Source organism: Saccopteryx bilineata, chromosome 2 (genome assembly GCF_036850765.1).
Source record: "Saccopteryx bilineata isolate mSacBil1 chromosome 2, mSacBil1_pri_phased_curated, whole genome shotgun sequence".
Classification (NCBI taxonomy): Eukaryota; Metazoa; Chordata; class Mammalia; order Chiroptera; family Emballonuridae; genus Saccopteryx; species Saccopteryx bilineata.
In genome coordinates this window covers 386,817,831-386,837,907 of record NC_089491.1, presented here as the reverse complement: position 1 = coordinate 386,837,907, position 20,077 = coordinate 386,817,831, and the positions used below count along the sequence as shown (strand labels likewise).

General features: G+C 53.2%; 1 protein-coding gene across 2 annotated transcripts in view; it reads right to left on the bottom strand.

Annotated features, from left to right (window-relative positions):
• Positions 1–7,773: 7,773 nt before the first annotated feature.
• ARHGEF15 (Rho guanine nucleotide exchange factor 15) overlaps positions 7,774–20,077 on the bottom strand; it is a 13,033-nt gene continuing 729 nt past the window's right edge. For both annotated transcript variants that reach the window (XM_066264225.1, XM_066264224.1), the window contains 15 exons: positions 17,753–18,414; positions 17,120–17,455; positions 16,827–16,881; positions 15,522–15,580; positions 15,207–15,418; positions 14,944–15,104; positions 14,063–14,215; positions 13,783–13,912; positions 12,352–12,426; positions 12,151–12,243; positions 11,905–12,065; positions 11,652–11,804; positions 11,394–11,476; positions 11,174–11,278; positions 7,774–9,458 (listed from right to left, as the gene is read on the bottom strand). In XM_066264225.1, the coding sequence (XP_066120322.1) occupies positions 9,307–9,458; positions 11,174–11,278; positions 11,394–11,476; positions 11,652–11,804; positions 11,905–12,065; positions 12,151–12,243; positions 12,352–12,426; positions 13,783–13,912; positions 14,063–14,215; positions 14,944–15,104; positions 15,207–15,418; positions 15,522–15,580; positions 16,827–16,881; positions 17,120–17,455; positions 17,753–18,365 (2,541 nt within the window). In that variant the 5' untranslated portion in view covers positions 18,366–18,414 and the 3' untranslated portion in view covers positions 7,774–9,306. The remainder of the gene's footprint in view (positions 9,459–11,173; positions 11,279–11,393; positions 11,477–11,651; positions 11,805–11,904; positions 12,066–12,150; positions 12,244–12,351; positions 12,427–13,782; positions 13,913–14,062; positions 14,216–14,943; positions 15,105–15,206; positions 15,419–15,521; positions 15,581–16,826; positions 16,882–17,119; positions 17,456–17,752; positions 18,415–20,077) is intronic.

The following is a 20,077-nucleotide window of genomic DNA, read 5'->3' as shown; positions in this document are numbered from 1 at the left end:
GGGGGGAGGAGCTGGAAGCATCAACTCCCATATGTGCCTTGACCAGGCAAGCCCAGGGTTTCGAACCGGCGACCTCAGCATTTCCAGGTTGACTCTTTATCCACTGCGCCACCACAGGTCAGGCCAAACCACTTTTTAAGATGTTCTTATTTATGTTAACTTACAGAGTTATGACACCAAGCCACTCCTTATCTATGTATAACTTCACCCACACTCTAACTGGGCCCTGCTTGAAAGTCAGAGTCCCACTATATTAATTCCTATCCAGGCGGCATAACTTTATTTAATTTCCTTAATTATTTTTAATATTATATTTTAATTACTTTTATATCTCTTACATGTTTTTGTTTTTTATATTTCTATATATTTAATTGCTATAACATTATATTACTACAACACCAAGAAAATATCTGGGAATGTTTGCCAGAGGTGTGAGTAACCTTCTCGCTGTTCCCCCAACCCTCCCGCTCTTTCCCACTGCTACTCACTTCCAATGGACAGTTGCCATTCCTTTCCCTCTTCTGTCTGACATTTTACCTTTTTTTTCTCAGCCTCAGGAGGGGGAAGACATAGTATGAAGACAGGGTATGGGGGTGTCATGCACCTTGAGATTTTTTAAATCTTCCTTTTAAGTTATAGGAGAAGAAACTCGAGTTACCATGGCAGCCCAATAGTGGTGGTTTCCAGACCTCAGCTAGCCCCTGAAATTCTCACGAGGAGAAAAAAGCCTTTCCAAAGTGCGGTGCAAATTTGAATCCCATCAGAGTTGGTTTACTTTGTGGAGACAGTGACACATGTGGTTAAGCACACAAGCTTTAGGGTAGGTGTGAATACTGGGCTTTCCTCTCAATGGCCTTGGGAACCTGGCTGAGTCATATAACTTATAAATATCTTTATAAGGCACTCTGTGCCTCAGTTTACTCGTGTGTAACACAGGGACAATAATACTTACTTCAAATTTGGTCTGAGTGTTGAGTGAGATAATGAACAAAGAGCATTCAACCAAAAAGCGGTAGTTATTATTGTTAAATTTATCATTTTAATTGTTTTTGTGCTCTTTCACTAGCAAATGGAGAAGGAACAAAAACACAGGTTTTTGGCAGACATCCTTGCACATCAGTGGCTGCAAATGATGAAACAGAACCTAAATTAATTTAAGCAAAAAGTAAGTTACCCATGAATCCTGAGGTCGTGTGCATAGCTGGATGTCTGGCACAGTTGGGATCAGGAATTCATACACTGGCGGTCCAAGATCACGGTGCTGTCATGGTCGGCACGATTGGGTGAGGCCCCATCCTTTCTGCTGTGTCTTCACGTGGGGATAGGGAGCTCTGTGGGATCTCTTTTTTTTTTTTTTTTAATTTTTATTTATTTATTTATTCATTTTAGAGAGGAGAGAGAGAGGGAGAGAGAGAGACAGGGGGGAGGAGCTGGAAGTATCAACTCCCATATGTGCCTTGACCAGGCAAGCCCAGGGTTTTGAACCGGCGACCTCAGCATTTCCAGGTCGACGCTTTATCCACTGCGCCACCACAGGTCAGGCCTGGGATCTCTTTTATAAGGGCTCTAATTCCATTCATGAGGGCTTCACCCTTATGACCTAATCACCTCCCAAAGGCTCACATCCTAATACTATCAACTTGGGGGTCGTTTTCCAACCTATGGAAACATTCAGACCACAGCACCCTGACTCTGGTCTTGCTTCTCTTTGAACCTCTTGCTCTTCCTTGGCAGACAGACCTCCTCTCCTCTCCTCTGGTCCACACAGTGAGAAGCGTGGGCCCTTGCACCCATGCCATCTATGTACCTTTGGCCTCTCAGTTTCAAGTCCAAACACTCTCTGGCCATGCCAGGGACAAATGCCATCCCTAGAACAATCTGCCATGGTCGGGGCACCCGGATCTGGAGGCTGACCCATGAACTAATAAGTTGGTGAACAAGTTTCCTAGCTTCCTCAGCCACAGTTGAGATAACTCCGATGCACGTTCTGCAGTAGGAGGGAGCAGTGCTGGAAGAGGGAGCCCTGGGCCTACTGGGAACGTTAGTCATGCTGAGCTGGTGACCATCAGGCTTGTGTTTTCTTCTGTGGACCTGTTTTCATCTTTCCTGGAATTTCTAAGAGTCTCTAATCGTAACAAACCATTCGGACAGCAACACAAAACAACATGAAGAATCTTGGAAATACAATGTTTCTTGGAAAAACGGAACTTCCAGAAGACTATACCGTAAACATGATACCATCTTTATAGAGCTCATAAGTAAGAACAACTAAACAAAACATTGTTTATGCATACACACGATTATAATTGCATGGGTTTCTTTCTTTTTTTAAAGCAATAGGATGATAAACACAAAAACTAATATTGCCTATTTCTCAGAGGAAGCAGGGTAATAAACAGGACAGGGAGGACAACACTGGTACATACACATTACTGGCAATAGGTTATTGGTTCCTGATTGGGCAAAAGGTATATGGTTATTTATTATATTAAAATAATTTATAACTAACATAATTCATGTAATCCTGTGAATATATCAGATGGTGTTTTCAAAAGGTAATTAAAATAGGGCAAGAAAGGAAATGTAACCTTAGTGATCACTAGCTCTGCATTGAAAGATATTTATAAGTTACAATACATAAGCTAAACACTGTTAATTGAGTTTCAACTTTTAGAATCAACAAATGAACAAAGCATGGAAGACTTACTATAGCTACAAAAGTAAACATAGTCTGTTATCAGCCTTGATGTTGCCCAAGGAAGAGCCTAGAAGAGGTCAACTAGAAGGTGGAAAGAGAAGAAGGGCTGAAGAAAAAGGAGAGATGGGGGGGCGGGGGGGAGGGGACCGCTGACAACAGGGCCTCTGGAAAGGTTGTGCAAGATGTGCTCTGCATAGGAGCACAGGGCTGGGGGGGGGGGGGCGGTGAGAACTGAGCTCCAGTCTGCATTTTGCTTGACAAGGGCCACACACTGAGCAGGGAGACTGTAGAAGACTGGGTTGCTAGGCCCCTCCCCAAGAATTCCTCTTAACCTAAAAGGTTTGGGCAACAGGAAAATGACGGGACAAAGTCTGCCTGTCAGTGTGTGTCCTACTTGCTAGGTTCTGCCGCTGCGGGAAATTCACTGCCTCTGGTATACCAACTGAACAGAAACAAACGGCTGCCAAAAAAACAGCAAAAAGTGGCTGCAAAATTAAGAATGTCTGCTCTTTGAAAAACAGTTCAAAGAATGAAAATACAAGCCAGAGACTGGGAGAAAATGTCTTCAAATCACATAGCTGAGCCTGACCTGTGGTGGCACAGTGGATAAAGCATCGACCTGGAAATGCTGAGGTCGCCGGTTCAAAACCCTGGGCTTGCCTGGTCAAGGCACATATGGGAGTTGATGCTTCCAGTTCCTCCCCCTCTTCTCTCTCTCTGTCTCTCCTCTCTCTCTCTCTATCCTCCCTCTCCTCTGTAAAATGAATAAATAAATAAAAATTAAAAAAATTAAAAAAAAATCACATAGCTGATAAAGGAATTATCCAGAAGGTATAAAGAATTCTTGAAACACAATAATAAGAAAATAAACCACCCACTTTTTAAAAGGCCAAAAGATATGAACAGACACTTCACCAAAGAAGATATTCAAGTGGCCAGTAGGCACAAGAAAAGTTACTCAGCACCGTTAGTCGTTAGGGAAACTCAAAAACCACACTGAGATACCACTTCACACCTATTAGAAAGGAAAAAAGCAAATGAAATTATTTTTCTGGAATTTTACATGGTTCACTATATTTGTCAGCTTTTAAAAAGAAGTGATTTATTAGTTTTATCATTCTAAATAAAAACTCACTTTTGTGCCCAATTTTGAATTCATACTTTGTATTCACACTTGAATTCAGCCCCATCCCCTTCCCACACAAGGTAGCTTAGATTCTCAAATGCGGACGGAGTGGGGAAAGGTTTGGGAAGTGAAGGGGAGGGTGACTCCAGCTGGAGGACAGCTGGGTAAGCAGACCAGTGTACAGGAAAAGTAGAAAATTGGAGGCAAGGCGGAGTGAGCTGGGACTCCAGGTCGGATGTGGATCACTTTGGGCTTAATCACCAAGGCGAGGCGGAGTTCCCACAGACAGAGACGCTCTTGCTGAGAAAAATGGAAAACGCTTATCCCACCTCCGATGCTCGGGAATTGGGATCAGCCCCCTCCCTGGACCTCAGCAAGTTCGGGGCGACTTCGAGGGACCGCGGGTGAGTGGGGTAGGAGTAGCGGCGCGGGGAGGGGGGCCGGCACCCGCGCGCACCGAGGGCGCGTCGGCGCGCAGTTGACTGCAGACGCAGAACCTGCACTGCAACTTCTTAGGGATTCCTTGGTGGGGAAGGCCACCCCCAGGTCCTGCGACGCGTGGGAGGCAAGCGCTGAGAACCAGTAGACCGAGCCCGGCCGAAACATGTGCCAAGGCCGGGTGCAGGGAGCGCGCCTCGCCCAGTAGGGCTGAATTCACAGTGTCGAATGCCAGTGCGAAGGCGCCGCGGCGGCTGGGGATGTGGGGCGTATGGAGGGATGGAGACCCGGCCTGGGGGACTGGGCCTGCACAGAGGGCGGGACCAGAAGTGCCTGGCCACGCCCCCGACAGCAAGAGGCGTCCAAGTTGGATCAGAGGGAAGCTTCCTAGAGTTTCCCTTTGCTCGCGGTGCTCTGGCTACTGGAGGGTGGAGAGCTGGTAGTTTGGAGAGGGCGCGCTTGGGAGCAAGATCGGGCGGCCCTTGGGTACCGCGAACCAGCCCGGTTAGTAATTGTCCAGGTCCTGAGTGAGAACGATGCGAAATCGGGAGGTCTCTGCACAGCCCATAGCTTACCAGAGCTTGCAAGAGTCCAGCAAACCCCCGGTCTGCTTTATTATATAGTGCAGAGCCATATGCAAATAAGGAAGTCTTTAATACAAAGTCACACACACCTGAGGCATAAACGGGAATCTTCATAAGAGTGCACCTTCCCCCACCATGCAACAGTCAAGGGCATGGAGAAGGGCTAAGTTTTAAAAGAGTGTGGGACCTGACCAGGCGGTGGCGCAGTAGATAGAGCGTCCGACTGGGATGCCAAGGACCCAGATTCGAGACCCGGAGCTCGCCAGCTTGAGTGCGGGCTCATCTGGCTTGAGCAAAGCTCACCCTCTTGAACCCAAGGTCGCTGGCTCCAGCAAGGGGTTACTCGGTCTGCTGAAGGCCCACGGTCAAGGCACATATGAGAAAGCAATCAATGAACAACTAAGATGTCGCAGGAAAAACTGATGATTGATGCTTCTCATCTCTCTCCGTTCCTGACTGTCCCTATCTATCCCTCTCTCTGACTCTCTGTCTTTGTAAAAAAAAAAAAAAAGAATAAATAAATAAAAGGGTGTGGTCAAGGGCTTAGTTTTAAAAGAGTAGCACTCCTGCACCGGATTGTGTGCCTGCCTGGTGGCCTGGCCAACCCGGAAAGCAGATACCCTGGTAGCTGAAGAGAGAGGCGAGCCCTGGGAGGAAGGAGAGAGGAAGAAGCTCTCAGGAATGGACAGAACCAGGCCGAAGAGCTCTGGAAAGGGTCTCAGGAAGTGGGCTGGAAGAAGGAAGGGCTAGTGAGCAGGCTTCGGATAAAGGGGCGCTCCTCTAATCCACCTTTGCTTTTATCATGATTGCAACCCAACGGTGTTGACCCAGAGGCCTTAGAAGGACCAGTGCGAAGAGAGGACAGTGCCCTGTCCTATCTGCATTATCATCGACTCCCCATACATAGGTCCCACAAATAGAGGAGCGGGCTGTAGGTTAGAGAGAGCACACACTGACTCAGAGAGAGACACTCCCAACGAAGCGCAGCTTCCCCACCCTGTCCTCTGAGGCACCTCCCCCAGGCCTGAGATGCACCTGTGCCTTTCCAAAGGCTGTGAAAATATTAGTTCTTTCCACCTCCCCATCATGGTGGAACGTGAAGGAGTGGAGTGATGGCAGCTCCAGAACTCCCCCAATGGGTCAGTAAACCTCTGTGCCACCTGGGACATTTGTAGTGACTCCTACCACCCCCATCACCATGCCTCCTGGAACGCTAGACTGAGGGACTTCTCCTCCCACACCTGCGAGGCTCCTCCCATGCCTGCAAGGAAGTTGTAGAAGGTGACTCAGAGGGGCAGGAAGGGCAAGAAGCCACACAATGGAGAGGAGGGTGGACACCAGCAGGAGGTAGGGCAGGGCTATGACAGAGAGGTGGACACCTAGTGGAGGGTGCGCAGGAGGGCTGGGGGGAGAATGCAGGATTCACCCAGTTGCCTACAGCCCCCTGAACCACCCCTGTGATTACCCCTCCTCTTTCTTACCCCTGCCCCACCCTTTTCCCATCCACTTTCTCCACTCAGGGTGGTCTCCTCCCCCTCGCACTCACTGCTTTCCCACGTAGCTGTGCTTCATGCTCCTGCACCCTCTCGGGCAGGTCTGCGGAAGGCACCTCCCTCCTGGGCTAAACACACTCCCATAGGTCACCCCCAAATGGAAAGGGGCCTCTAAGATGGAAACATGACAGTCCCCTTTCCTTCCTGTCTTTTCAGTCTCTTTTGAAACATGTGGTTGTATTTTGTGTGCCTTTACATCCCCAAAACAACTCTTATCTGGTCTTTGTTTCCCCCTTGTCCCCATTAGAACACGTGAAGTGGAGCACAGGCCTTCCTTAGCGGCAGGGCTCAGGGAGGGGTTGAGGAGCTGAGAGAGACCATACATGGGGCACATGTGTGGCTTTGTATGGGCCTCAGGATGCTTGTCTGTCTGTTTCTCTGAGCATCTCAGAAAGAGAGGGAGTTTGGTGGAAAGGGGCTCCCCAACCAGGAAACTTCAAGGAGAACATGCACCTCCCCGTGACCACTATCTTCTTTTCCTGACTTCAGTCCCCTTGTTGGCACCCCTGGGCTGCTCTTGGTCCAAATCTCAGCGCTGCTTCCTTCTTGCATTTGGATCTCAGATCAAATGTTACCTCCAGGATCTTCCCCAAAGCTACACACAATGTCTTTGAGAGCAAGGCTCTTGTCTGTTTGTTTTTTTCTCATCTCAGTAACCCCAGATCCCAGAACAGTGCTGGCACATAGAAGGCACTCAATAGATAGGTGTAGAATTGATTGAATTAAACACAGAGATGCTTGACTGGCTGGGAAAAAACCTTTATTGCTGACTGACTGCACTTTCTGTCCTGCCTCCTGCATCTTCGTCCCCTGCTGGAGCCCCAGCCTTACCTGGCCCTGCCCTGTCTTCCTCCCCAACCTGCAGGAAGGAGCTTTCCACCCCAGCAGCTGCGAATCCACCATCACCGCAGCCTCAGATCCCTGGGCAGCTATGGGTGAGCTACATGCTGGGGCCTTGAGCCTAGTCCGCAAGCCCAGTTCCCAGCAGAACCGACCTTTGTTCTCAAAGAATCCCTTTCCAACCAGCCCCACCCACCTTACAAAGCCACATTTGGAAACCACTGCTCCTTTAAGCACACAGCTCCCAAAAGAGCCACCAATATTTATTGAGGGTTTCTCATATGACAGACACTGTGCTAGGAGAACCTCCACAATGGACATGCCAAATGCCAGTGCCTTTCTGAGTCCCCCAGAGTCCCTGCACGTCCTGTGGTCGGCGTGGCAGTTTCTATCCTGGGCAAGTTGTTCTGAGTGAGCTGATGGTCTAGCTCAGGACGGTCTTGTGCCAGGCCCAGGCCTCACTTGCCAGCAACTGTCTGTTCCACTCTCTCTTGTCACCTCACCTCCTTCTTGCATTGCATGGGGCCAGTTTCTCTTCCAGAAGCAGGTGCTCTGGCCCTGGCCGGTTGGCTCAGCGGTAGAGCGTCGGCCTAGTGTGCGGAGGACCCGGGTTCGATTCCCGGCCAGGGCACACAGGAGAAGCGCCCATTTGCTTCTCCAATCCTCTGCTGCGCCTTCCTCTCGGTCTCTCTCTTCCCCTCCCGTAGCCAAGGCTCCATTGGAGCAAAGATGGCCCGGGCGCTGGGGATGGCTCTGTGGCCTCTGCCCCAGGCGCTAGAGTGGCTCTGGTCGCAACATGGCGACCCCCAGGATGGGCAGAGCATCGCCCCCTGGTGGGCAGAGCGTCGCCCCATAGTGGGCGTGCCGGGTGGATCCCGGACGGGCGCATGCAGGAGTCTGTCTGACTGTCTCTCCCTGTTTCCAGCTTCAGAAAAATGCAGAAGCAGGTGCTCTGAATGGGGCTTGGCAGCAACACTGGTCTCCATCCATTGCTCGGCCCCGTGTTTCTGTGGCAGAACCAGTATGAAGACAAGAAAGCCCAGAAGGCTCACCAGCAGGCCCATGGTCCACAGCTTCCATTTCTTCATGCACACCTGGGGTCCAGCACCGGTCTGAGGTCCAAGGCTGAGGCTGGACAGCTGATGACCATTCACTGCGGGGTTTTCAGGCAGATTCTGAACATCACACTTGGGGGCAAGGAGAAGGGCTGTGGGCTTCAGGAGGCCTTGGGCCCCAGCTACTGGCCATCTTCAGTGCCTCAGGCTCCTCTGCCAGGCTGCTTGTCTGCTCCCTAACATCACCCTCCAATTGTCATGGAACTTGGCTCCCAAGAGACCCAGATCGCAGGGTTCTCATCCCCAGTTCTGGCCTCTGGCCACCAAGCCACACCCAGGTCATTGTCCTCTGGCACTCAGACCTTGTGTCTTTCTTAGAATAAGTAAAAATAAGGCTGAGGGAAGAAATGGGCTAATCATCTGGGAGGGGGCAAAATCACACACATACCACATTCAGCAAATACATACACACACACTCACAGATTCTTTCAGAAACACACTCTGGACTCTTCTAGAAGTGAAAAAGTGGCTTGAGAGGACCCAAGAGGCACCCTGAGAATGTAATCTAACCCTTTCTAGACTGAAAGGGCAGGACCGGCTGTTGCTGTAGAGCCAAGCAGCGTCCCTACCGATCTCTTGGGTTCAGATCGCCATCTTCTTGGGTGGGATGGGTCTCTGCTCTTTGCTGTTAGCTATTTTAATCTGAATCCGAATCCTCATTTCCAATGCGGCCCTTTTTAACTGTATCCACCTACCTTCATCCTCCCAGGTGGTGAGCACAACCGGATGCTCACTGGCCAGGGGCTTAGCCAGCTCAGCACCCATTGGCTGCTCTGCCCTAGGCCCCCCCCACCCCACCCCCGTATCCACCCGCATCATACCCAAACTATCCTCACACTCCCTCGCTGCCTGGGCTCAGACAACCCTCTTCTCATAGGCTGCCTTGTCCTGAAGCATCGTCCCTATTGGTTTCCACTAGAGGTAGACGGGTGAGCCCCCTCCCCAGCCTGCATTAGGATTGGTGGGCACTGGAGGCGCCTGAAGAGGGCCCAGCAGCCTCAAGGAGCCTCTGGTGCTGGCGAAGGTGCCTCCTCCTTTCGTGTTCCCCTGTGACTTCACACACCAGCTGGGCAGGGAAGGCCCCAGGAAGCCCCTTCAGCCAGCCTGCAGAAAGAGAGACAGGGGCTCAAGTGGAGCCAGGGCAGGAGAAAGGTCAGGAGGGAAAGGAGGCACCGTAGGGTCTAAGGCCTGAGAGTCATGGTGAGTGTAAGAGTGAGTAAAGAAGCCTGGGACACTGGTAGAAAGCCCCTTGGAGGTGTGAATGACAATAGCATCAAAGAGGGTTCATCAGCCTGACCAGGTGGTGGCGCAGTGGATAGAGCCTCGGACTGGGATGCGGAAGACCCAGGTTCAAGACCCCGAGGTCGCCAGCTTGAGCACGAGCTCATCTGGGTTGAGCAAAAAAAAAAAAGCTCACCAGCTCGGACCTAAGCTCCCTGAGCAAGGGGTCACTCGGTCTGCTGAAGGCCAACGATCAAGGCACATATGAGAAAGCAATCAATGAACAACTAAGGTGTTGCAACGAAAAAACTGATGATTGATGCTTCTCATCTCTCTCCATTCCTGTCTGTCCGTCCCTATCTATTCCTCTCTCTGACTCTCTCTCTGTCCCTGTAAAAATATAAAAAGAGTTGTTTTCCCTTTCTTAAAAAAAAAAAAAAAAAGAGGGCTCATCAGCTGCTCATCTCACCCAGAGTGAGAGCCAGAATCCTTACGAGGACCTACGAGGACCCATGTGATCTGATCCCTGTTATCTCATTTGCTTCTCTCCCTTCTCCTCACTCCCTCAAGCCATAGTTGCCCCCTTACTGTTTCCCCAAACACACCAACCACAGTGCCTTTGCACTGACTCTTGCCTCTGACCGGAACCCCCTTCCTCTAGATGCCACGTGCCTAAATTTATCACCTCCGTTAAGTCATTGCTGACATGGTGCCTCCTCATTGAGGCCTACCTCAACCTCCCTATTTAAACTTATAGCCCACCCAACCCTGGGACTCCAAACCTCCTTGACTTGGCTCCACTTTTGGATTCCCTTAGCACTTATCACCTTCGGACACACTATATACAGTGTGTCCATAAAGTCATGGTGCACTTTTGACTGGTCACAGGAAAGCAACAAAAGACAACAGAAATGTGAAATCTGCACCAAATAAAAGGAAAACCCTCTCAGTTTCTGTAGGATGATGTGGCAGCATGTGTGCATGCGCAGATGATGATGTGTATACAGCGGAGCAGCCCACAGCCATGCCAGTCGAGATGTGAACGGTACAGAGGAAAGTTCAGTGTGTTCTGTGGCTCGCTAAATTCGAATCTGTGACCAAAGTGCAATGTGAATATCGGCGCATTTATAATGAAGCGCCACCACATAGGAATAACATGACTCGGTGGGATAAGCAGTTGAAGGAAACCGACAGTTTGGTGGAGAAACCCTGTTCTGGTAAGCCATCAGTGACAAGTCTGTAGAGGCTATACGGGATAGCTACCTAAGGAGCCCTAAAACATCTGTGCGTGAGCCCACATCAAACTGCACTGAATAGGTATGAAACTGGGCAAGTTTTCCTTTTATTTGGTGCAGATTTCACATTTCTATGGTCTTTTGTTGCTTTCCTGTGACCGGTCAAAAGTGCACCATGACTTTACGGACACACTGTATAATTTACTGATTTATCTTGTTTATTCTTTATTGTTTCTTCTCCACTGGAACTTGTGCTCCAGCAGCAGAGGAATGTCTGTGTGTTTGGTGCACGGTGCCTAGAACAGAGAGCACCTCCTGGGGGCTTAATAAATATCGATACAAAGAAAGGAAAGCATCTCTCACCCTCGGGGCTCTTGTGCAGGTGCTTGGAGGGAGCCTTGGACTCCAGACCCTGTCCCTCAGTCTTGGCTGGTGTGGAAGGCTCTGGGCACAGATCCTGGGAACAGTCTGGTTGGGGTTGGGTGACATTACAGAAGGATCAAGACTCTTCTTAGCTTTTCCTTCATATTCCCCTTAAGACTCACTCTGGGGGTCACTCACCACTCCTCTGGGGATTACTCACCACAGTCCTCGTAGATGGTGTCCGGGGAGCAGGGAAGGGGCCCTGGGGTGGGGAAGGCTCCCAGCCAGCGCTGCATGTCTGATCTGGTGGGACATAGGGAGGCTCACAACTGGTTCAGGCCATCGTACTGGGGTCAGCCAGGGTCTGTACTGGGGTTAGTCAGGGTCCGTGGAGGAGAGAGGTTAAGGAGGAGGGGGCTAGTTTCTGAGAGGTCAGGTGAAGGTCCCAAGAGTATTTTCTAAAGGAGACACAACTCACAGGGAGGAAGCCTGGAGTAGCCGATGGGTGGGGCGGCCCTGGTGGTTGCTGAGAAGGGAGAGGCGGAACGTAGGGGGTCCGGATGGGTCCGGAACCTGCTGAGCCTGGACCAGGGAGCGGTGGGCATAGTCCAGAACCTGTAGCCGCTGCCCGCTGCCCAGGGAAGAGGAAGTTCAGAGGGGTAGCAGAAGTCCCGCTGGACTCCTCCCTGCTCCTGCCCGCGCTCCCGCCGCGGCCCCCGCCGGCGACCCACCTCTTGGGCTGAGTGATGAGCAGCAGGTCGCTGAAGAGCAGCAGGCAGAGGGGAGTGAAGCGCGGCCGGGACGTGAAGAGCACGCCCCCCCTGCGGCACCCTAACTCGGTCAGCTCCCCCTGCAACTCCAGGCGCCTCGACCAGGAGACCAGGGGCAGGGCCTGGAGGGAGGCAGGGAGGAGGCTCTGGCGGCTTCCCAACCCCGCAGCGGGGAAAGAGAAGGCGGGGGTCTGGGCAGAGACCAACCTTGACTTTGTGGAAGCGCAGCCTCTGGGTGAGGCGGATTAGCTCCTCTGTCTGCTTCATGCGCCCCACCTCCGCACTGCAGCGCTCAATGATCTGGGTCAGGGGAGCCTAGTCACCCAACCTTCCTCACAACCCCCTCCCCCCTCTCTCCCTGCCCCCCCCCCTCGCCTTCCCTGGCCTCAGCATCCACCCCCTGCACACCTTGCTGATAGCACCCAGGGCCTTCTGAGCGTTCTCCTGGCGGCTGGACCCGTCCTCCGTCTGGTGCACAATATTCTGAGGACAAGAAGGAAGGGTGACTGGGCCCCCACTCTACTGCCCTGGGATTCAGAGGGGCTGCAGCTCAGAGGACCCTCGCCTGGCTTGCCAAAATGCTCAAGGAGTTCACAGGGCTGAGGAGCCAGCCTCAACAAGGCGGAGAGACTTCACTAACCATCTGCCTGACACTAATTAACCACAACTATTAGTACAAGCAATATAGCAGTGTGGCTAAGAGTGCCTGGATTTAAAGCTCATCTCCAGCAGTTATTATCTGGATAACCTGGGACAAGTTATTTAACTTCTCTGTGCTTCAGTTTCCTCATCTATAAAGTGGGGTCAGTAATAATTTCTACCCTTATACAGTCATTGGTAAGGTTAAATGGGTATATAACACTTAGAACCATGCCAGGAACAGAGCATTCAATAGCTGCTTAACTATTTTGGTTATGATGAGGGTTATTTTACCTATGCTGGGGGTAGAGTAAACTGAATAAGACACAAGAATGCTGATCATCTGTTTGGGGAACTTTTCTTATTGTGATCCCCACACTGGGTGACCTGGTTTAGGGAGAAGTTTCTATTCTGCAATAGACGTGTTCCTCAACTTTTTTTTATTTTTCAGTATCACCCTGCTAAGGAACCAGAAATTTTAACACCATGGATGTGCTGTATATCTGTTATGTACCATGGCCCTTTAAAGTACAGCAGCCACCATTGGAGTGAGGTTGGCCCGGGCGCTGAGGATGGCTCTGTGGCCTCTGCCTCAGGCGCTAGAATGGCTCTGGTTGCAACAGAGCAATGCCCCAGATGGGCAGAGCATCGCCCCCTGGTGGGCATGCCGGGTGGATCCCGGTCGGATGCATGCGGGAGTCTGACTGCCTCCCCGTTTCCAACTTCAGAAAAATACAAAAATAAAAATAAAAAAATAAAAAAATAAAGTACCACAGCCATTGAAATATTTAAGACTTTTTACCCCCAAAGAATGATCTTTTGCCCTCTTGGGGGTGATATCACCCCCATTAGGGAAGTATGTGGTGGAAGATACAGCTGAGGAGACCTCAAAGATCACCCACCACATTTCCCCCAGAGACCCAGTGAGAGGAAGGGCACTGCCCAAGGTCAATCGAGGCCAGTTAGTGGCAGAGCCAAGTCTCGAACTCTTATCTCTAGCCAGAGGCTATTTCCTGCCCCCAGATTGCTCCTTGAGACATTTGGGTAGCTCCAGGCAGAGCTCTGCTAGTCCTGGATGGAGAGGCCGGGATTATACTGACTGATGCACAGGATGGAAGATGGTGATGGCCAGGCAGCAGCCCCAGGAGGAGTGCTCCCAGGAAGCCGGTGGGCGGAAAAGGCCCAGGCTGCGGGCTGTACCTGCAGCAGCATGCGCAGCCGCGTGATCCGCTGGAAGGGCAGCAGCAGGAAGGACGGCAGCGGCAGCCGCTCACACTTGGGGAGGCTCTGCAGCCGTCGCAGCTCCGCGGAGAAGCGCACATTGGTGTCCCTGCAGGGGCAGGCCCGGGCTGCCGTCTGTGGTCTGCTTCAGGGCCCTGATCCCCCAGCCGCCCTGGTCTGGGCCCCGCCCCTGCCCCCCAGGACCCCCCATCCCGGCACATGTGACCTGGCCCCCTGGCTCCGGCTCCGGGACACTCACATAAGGCGGCTGTAGGTCTCCTCCTGATACTGCTGGTTGCGCACATAATCCACATACACGGAAAAAGGACCCACGGCGTGGGTGTGCACCACGTCACAGAGGTCGTTGATGTGGGGGGAAGAGCGGACACGGGACAGTAGGGACCCTAGAAACCTGAAGGAACGGGGAGAACAAGCAATGAAGCAGGAGCCAGGTCTCCTGGGTTCTTGAGGGAAGAGCTGGCACTCTGCGCCTGTGGCAGGAAGGCCGGGACACGGAGGCTGGGACACGGAGGCCGGGACACACAGAGGCCGGGACACGCAGAGGCCAGGACAGGGAGGCCGGGACATGGAGGCCAGGACACGCGGAGGCCAGGTCAGGGAGACTGGGACACGGAGGTCGGGACATGGAGGCCGGGACATGAGGAGGCCGGGGCAGGGAGGCCGGAACAGGGAGGCCGGGACAGGGAGGTCGGGACACAGAGGCCGGGTCAGGGAGGCCCGGACACGGAGGTCGGGACACGGAGGCCGGGACAGGGAGGCCAGGACACGGAGGCCAGAACAGGGAGGCCAGGGCAGGGAGGCCGGGACACGGAGGCCGGGACAGGGAGGCCGGGACAGGGAGGCCGGGACATGCGGAGGCCGGGTCAGGGAGGCCGGGACACATGGAGGCCGGGACAGGGAGGCCGGGGCACGGAGGCCAGGTCAGGGAGGTCGGGACACGGAGGCCGGGTCAGGGAGGCAGGGACACGGAGGCCAGAATAGGGAGGCCGGGGCACGGAGGCCAGAACAGGGAGGCCGGGGCAGGGAGGCCGGGACACGGAGGCCGGGACAGGGAGGCCGGGGCACGGGCATACTCAAGAGCTTAAGCCTGGTCTGCCCAGAGGGCAGGACTGCACTGACCGCTCACTGACTTCCTGGACTCTCTGCACGTTGGAGAAAAGGGTGTGGTGATCTCGGGGGGTGAGCGTGTCCCGGAGAGTCTGGCTCAGCACGAAGGTGTCTGTCAGCAGCCTCAGGGAGCGCAGGTAGGAGGCCTCGGATGTCACCACCTCAAACAGGCTCTGTGGAGGAAGGGCGGAGCGGTCACAGAAAGCCCAGTTCCTAGCCACTGGCCAAGGCCCCAGGCCCCACTCCTGCCCTTGGCCAGCCCCCGGGCATGCCACCTCCTGCATGCGCAGCTCCTGGGGACTGAGAGTATCCAGGAGGCCACTGGCACGGACGGCGGGAAGCTCCTGCCACAGCGTGTTTCGAGGTCCAGGGAGCCGGGTGAAGGTGGGAGCTTCTCCAGGACTTGTGGGACAGGGGCTCCCGTCCTCACTGACCCCCCACAGCTCCTCTGACAGCACGGCAGCTCGGTAGGTCTGGTACAGGGGTTCTGGGGAGCAGAAGCAGCCATCAGGGACCCCAGAGCCCCAGAACCCTTCCCCCAGCTCGACGGTCACTTAACCTTTCTGGGCCCCCGGCCCAGCGGCCCTCACCATCCTGCAGGGGCAGTTCCCAGTTCTGTTCCCTCAGCTCCTCCAGCCCTTCCTCATCCCTGTGGAGAGAAAAAGGGGTGGCGTCCCCCAGATAACACACTTTGGGGGTGCTATTCACATGCTAGTGTAAGGCTGTGTGCAGGGCCCTGGCGGCTTCCCAGACCAAACCCCAGGGTCAGTTCGTTTTTATGTGCCTGTTGGACAGGAGGCCCTGAACTGAGCAGGCTCCGCCTTACTCCTGTTATCTCTAGGACTGTGTTCTAGAGACTTCCGTCTTTATCTTCAGCCCTCTCACAAAGCAAACGCCATCTGAAATGTCCTATCTGTGCCTCAGTGAGACTCAGCCTGATCAAACCCAGACTCCATACCTCGCCCATTACCTGCAGCTGTGTCTTTCCTGTTCTGGCTATCCGCACCCCCGCATACCATTCACCCAAGCTAAAACCCCAGGAGCATAAACACCAGTAAATGTTTGCTGAATGAATGAATGGGCTTTAGTTAACGCTGATGCTGGTGGTCAATCTAAGGTCATTAACAAGCCCAGATGACACAGAAGAGATGTTTGCAATGGCCAAACAGACCTGCAGACAATAATTGCAATAGAGGCCAAAGGTAGGGGGACTAAACTGGAGCACTTACTAGGTTTACCAGTGTTAGACCCAACAATTCTATCAAGTAGTTGGTACGCTTACCCCCATTTCACAGATGAGGACCCTGAGACCCAGAAAGGTTAAGTGACTTTCAAAAGTCACATAGCTGATAAGGGACAGAGCTTGGGACCAAGAAACCAGGGCTGCCTGTCTCTAGAGCCCCAGACCTTCCTCACTCCACCTTTGTGCCGATGGGACTTAGCAGACTTGTAGGTGTGTCTGCCCTCAGGTAGGAGTAAGGGTAGGGGCCCTGGCCAGTTGGCTCAGTGGTAGAGCGTCGACTTGGCGTGCAGAAGTCCCAGGTTCGATTCCCGGCCAGGGCACACAGGAGAAAGAAGCGCCCATCTGCTTCTCCACCCCTCCCCCTCTCTTTCCTCTCTTTCTCTCTCTTCCCCTCCCACAGCCAAGGCTCCATTGGAGCAAAGATGGCCCGGGCGCTGGGGATGGCTCCTTGGCCTCTGCCCCAGGCGCTAGAGTGGCTCCGGTCCGGCAGAGCGACGCCCCGGAGGGGCAGAGCATCGCCCCCTGGTGGGCAGACCGGGTGGATCCCGGTCGGGCGCATGCGGGAGTCTGTCTGACTGTCTCTCCTGGTTTCTAGCTTCAGAAAAATACAAAAAAAAAAAAAAAAAGGAGTAAGGGTAGGGATGTCTGGTACCTGTTCTCTGTGGTTGCTGGAGGGGCGTTCTGGGGAGCCTCATCCGCACTGTTCCCTGGAGAGAGAACCCAGAGTGAAGAGAACAAATCTCCGAGATCCCCCACCCAGGACTCTTGCCCCAGCAGAGACTGTGGCTATAAAAACTACAACTCCCATCAGCCCCAGAGCAGCAGCTGGTGGAAGAACAAAAAAGCACAGGGTCTATTGGGGTTATCATTTGTTCATTTTTAGACCGCTTCACCTTCACCCGTTCCCATCCCAGCCACAGGATCCACTCCCCCCAGGGTTTGCACCTGTTTGGATTCCATCTTCAGAGGGCAGATCGAGATCTGGCTGTGTGGGATCCCCAGAGATGGCGGCATCCTGCTTCACCCGAGTTGGTTTCGGGGGTTTGAGGGGTGGCAGGAGTTTGCTGCGCTCCGCAGTGGAGCGGTAGGACGTGAGGACCACTGAGGGGTGACTGATGCTGGGAGGGTTGGGACGGGAGCGGGAGGCCCGCAGCGGGGAGGCTCGGCAGGGGGCCCTGGGACCGTCCTCATAGCCCCCCACGGGGACCCAGCGGAGCTCTAGGCCAGGCCGGGCTACGTGGCAGACACAGGGACAGCAGGGGGGGCAGGCCTGGGCAGCATCTGTGGGAGATGGGGTGTCCTCAAGAAGAGACCCTTGGGGTCTGACCCCACCCTGCTCAGGCCTCCTTCCCCTTAACATGAACCTGCCCGGCAGCTGGAACATGGCCCAGCCTTAGGCATCTACTCCTCAGCCCAACTCTTCAAACTCCCAGAAATATGAAAATCAGATTTTCCGGACATAAAATCCTTTTTGGAAAAGGCAGCCCCTGAAAGTACTCAGCCAAAAAGCATGAAAAACAAACATAACAGAAAAAAATGAGTCGGAATGAGCCCCCTGGAGCCCCGTGAAGTGCTTACCCGGAGCGCCACTCTTCTGGGACCCCCTTCTGGTGAGGGTTCCCTGCAAAGAGTCCCTCTCTCCATTCACATCCACTCCCCTTTGGGGACTGGGGTCCAAGGCCTCTGCAGCCTGGACCCTGCCTTCGGCCCCCCATTCAAACCGGCCAGCCAGTCTCCGCACAGTGCCCGGGACAGAGGCAGGGCCATCCTGGGCCGAGGTGCGGGGAGCTGTGTTGGGTAAGGGCACAGGTCCGCGGGGTGACCCAGAGGGTTTGGGTGGGGGGACTGGAGACCTGGGAGCAGGTTCTGGGGAGATGGAGCGCCGGGACACTGGACTGGGGGAGCTGGAAGGTGAATCCGGGGATGTCTGGGAGTCGAGGCTGGTTTTAGAAGCCGAAGGGGGCAGAAGAGCAGGGGGTTTGAGGGAAGAGACGGGGGGCTCCCAGAAGATGGGGGTGCACATGGGGGTTTGTGCATCATTGGAGGTGACAGGAGGTTCTGGTGGAGAGGAGCCGTTGTAGGGGGGCCCTGGAGACTGGGCAGCACGGGGTCGGGAGGGGGGGCGGGGGCGGATAATCCGAGGAGGTTTCTGGGTAGGGGGTGTTGCTACAGGAAGAGACTGGTCTGACATCTTCCTTTGAGCTCTTCAAAGGACTGGGGTGCTCTTCTGAAGTCATCCCCTGAGGAAGAGGGAGGGACAGAGAGAGACCCTTAATGTCACCCACTCACATACACCCAAGTGTGTATGTGCTACTGCTAGTGCTGTATGAAAGGAGTGTTGTACGATGTGTTTCCAGAGTGTTATTTGTTCTGTGCTCACCGACAAACATGCAGTGGGAGAGTGAAGTATATAATGTATGGTATGTATACAGTGTATGGTGTGAAGTACACAGTGTATGGTGTGTACACAGTGTATGGTGTGAAGTACACAGTGTATGGTGTGTATACAGTGTATGGTGTGAAGTATACAGTGTATGGAGTGAAGTATACAGTGTATGGTGTGTATACAGTATATGACATGAAGTATACAGTGTACGGTGTATATACAGTGTATGGTGTGAAGTACACAGTGTATGGTGTATATACAGTGTATGGTGTGAAGTACACAGTGTATGGTGTGTATACAGTGTATGGTGTGAAGTACACAGTGTATGGTGTATATACAGTGTGTGGTGTGAAATACACAGTGTATGGTGTGTATACAGTGTATGGTATGAAGTACACAGTGTATGGTGTGTATACAGTATATGGTGTGAAGTACACAGTGTATGGTGTGTATACAGTGTATGGTGTGTATACAGTGTATGGTGTGAAGTACACAGTGTATGGTGTGTATACAGTGTATGGTGTGAAGTACACAGTGTATGGTGTGTATACAGTGTATGGTGTGAAGTACACAGTGTATGGTGTGTATACAGTGTATGGTGTGTATACAGTGTATGGTGTGAAGTACACAGTGTATGGTGTGTATACAGTGTATGGTGTGAAGTACACAGTGTATGGTGTGAAGTACACAGTGTATGGTGTGTATACAGTGTATGGTGTGAAGTACACAGTGTATGGTGTGAAGTACACAGTGTATGGTGTGTATACAGTGTATGGTGTGAAGTACACAGTGTATGGTGTGAAGTACACAGTGTATGGTGTGTATACAGTGTATGGTGTGAAGTACACAGTGTAGGCTCTGCGGTGGGCCCAGGGACATGAGGGTGATGCGTGCTATGTGCTGTCTGTTGGAGGTAAGTGCAGTGTGTGTGCATGTGTGTGCACGCACACCCACGCCTGGGCTGTGAGGGATGCATCACTATTTCCCTGCTCCAAATGGCCCTCTGCTCCCCCCCCCCCATTTCCCAGTTCCTCTCTCTGGACTCTCCCTTTTCCGGATTATTTTTAGTCTCCTTTTCCTGCCGTGAAGATTCCTGGAGCCTCTGACCCCAAGAGACCAGGAAGCCCCGGACATGGTGTCCCCGACCTCATCCTTTTATCCTGCCTGTCCCCATCCCGCCACCTGGTCACAGAGAAAGGGGCTGCAGTGGAAGCCTGAAGGGCGATGAGGAGACCAGACTGGGGACGAGGACAAGGGGGGCCCGAACACGAGGACCCGGGCTTTCCTTCCTCCCCCTGGGAAGGTGGCTGGAGTCCTGAGGAGACAGCAGGGTCGGGCTGGCAGACGGGGCGAGCCCAGCTCTCTTCGGGAGTCAGCAGGAGAGTCGTACCCCTCCGGGTCCCAGACTGGGTCCTCCAGCATTGATGCAGTGGGGGCTGGGGGCTGAGTCTTTCAGCTCAGGGCCTCTGTATCCCGGCAGGAAGCCCCTTATCAAAATGGTCTGGGCAGTGGCCAGG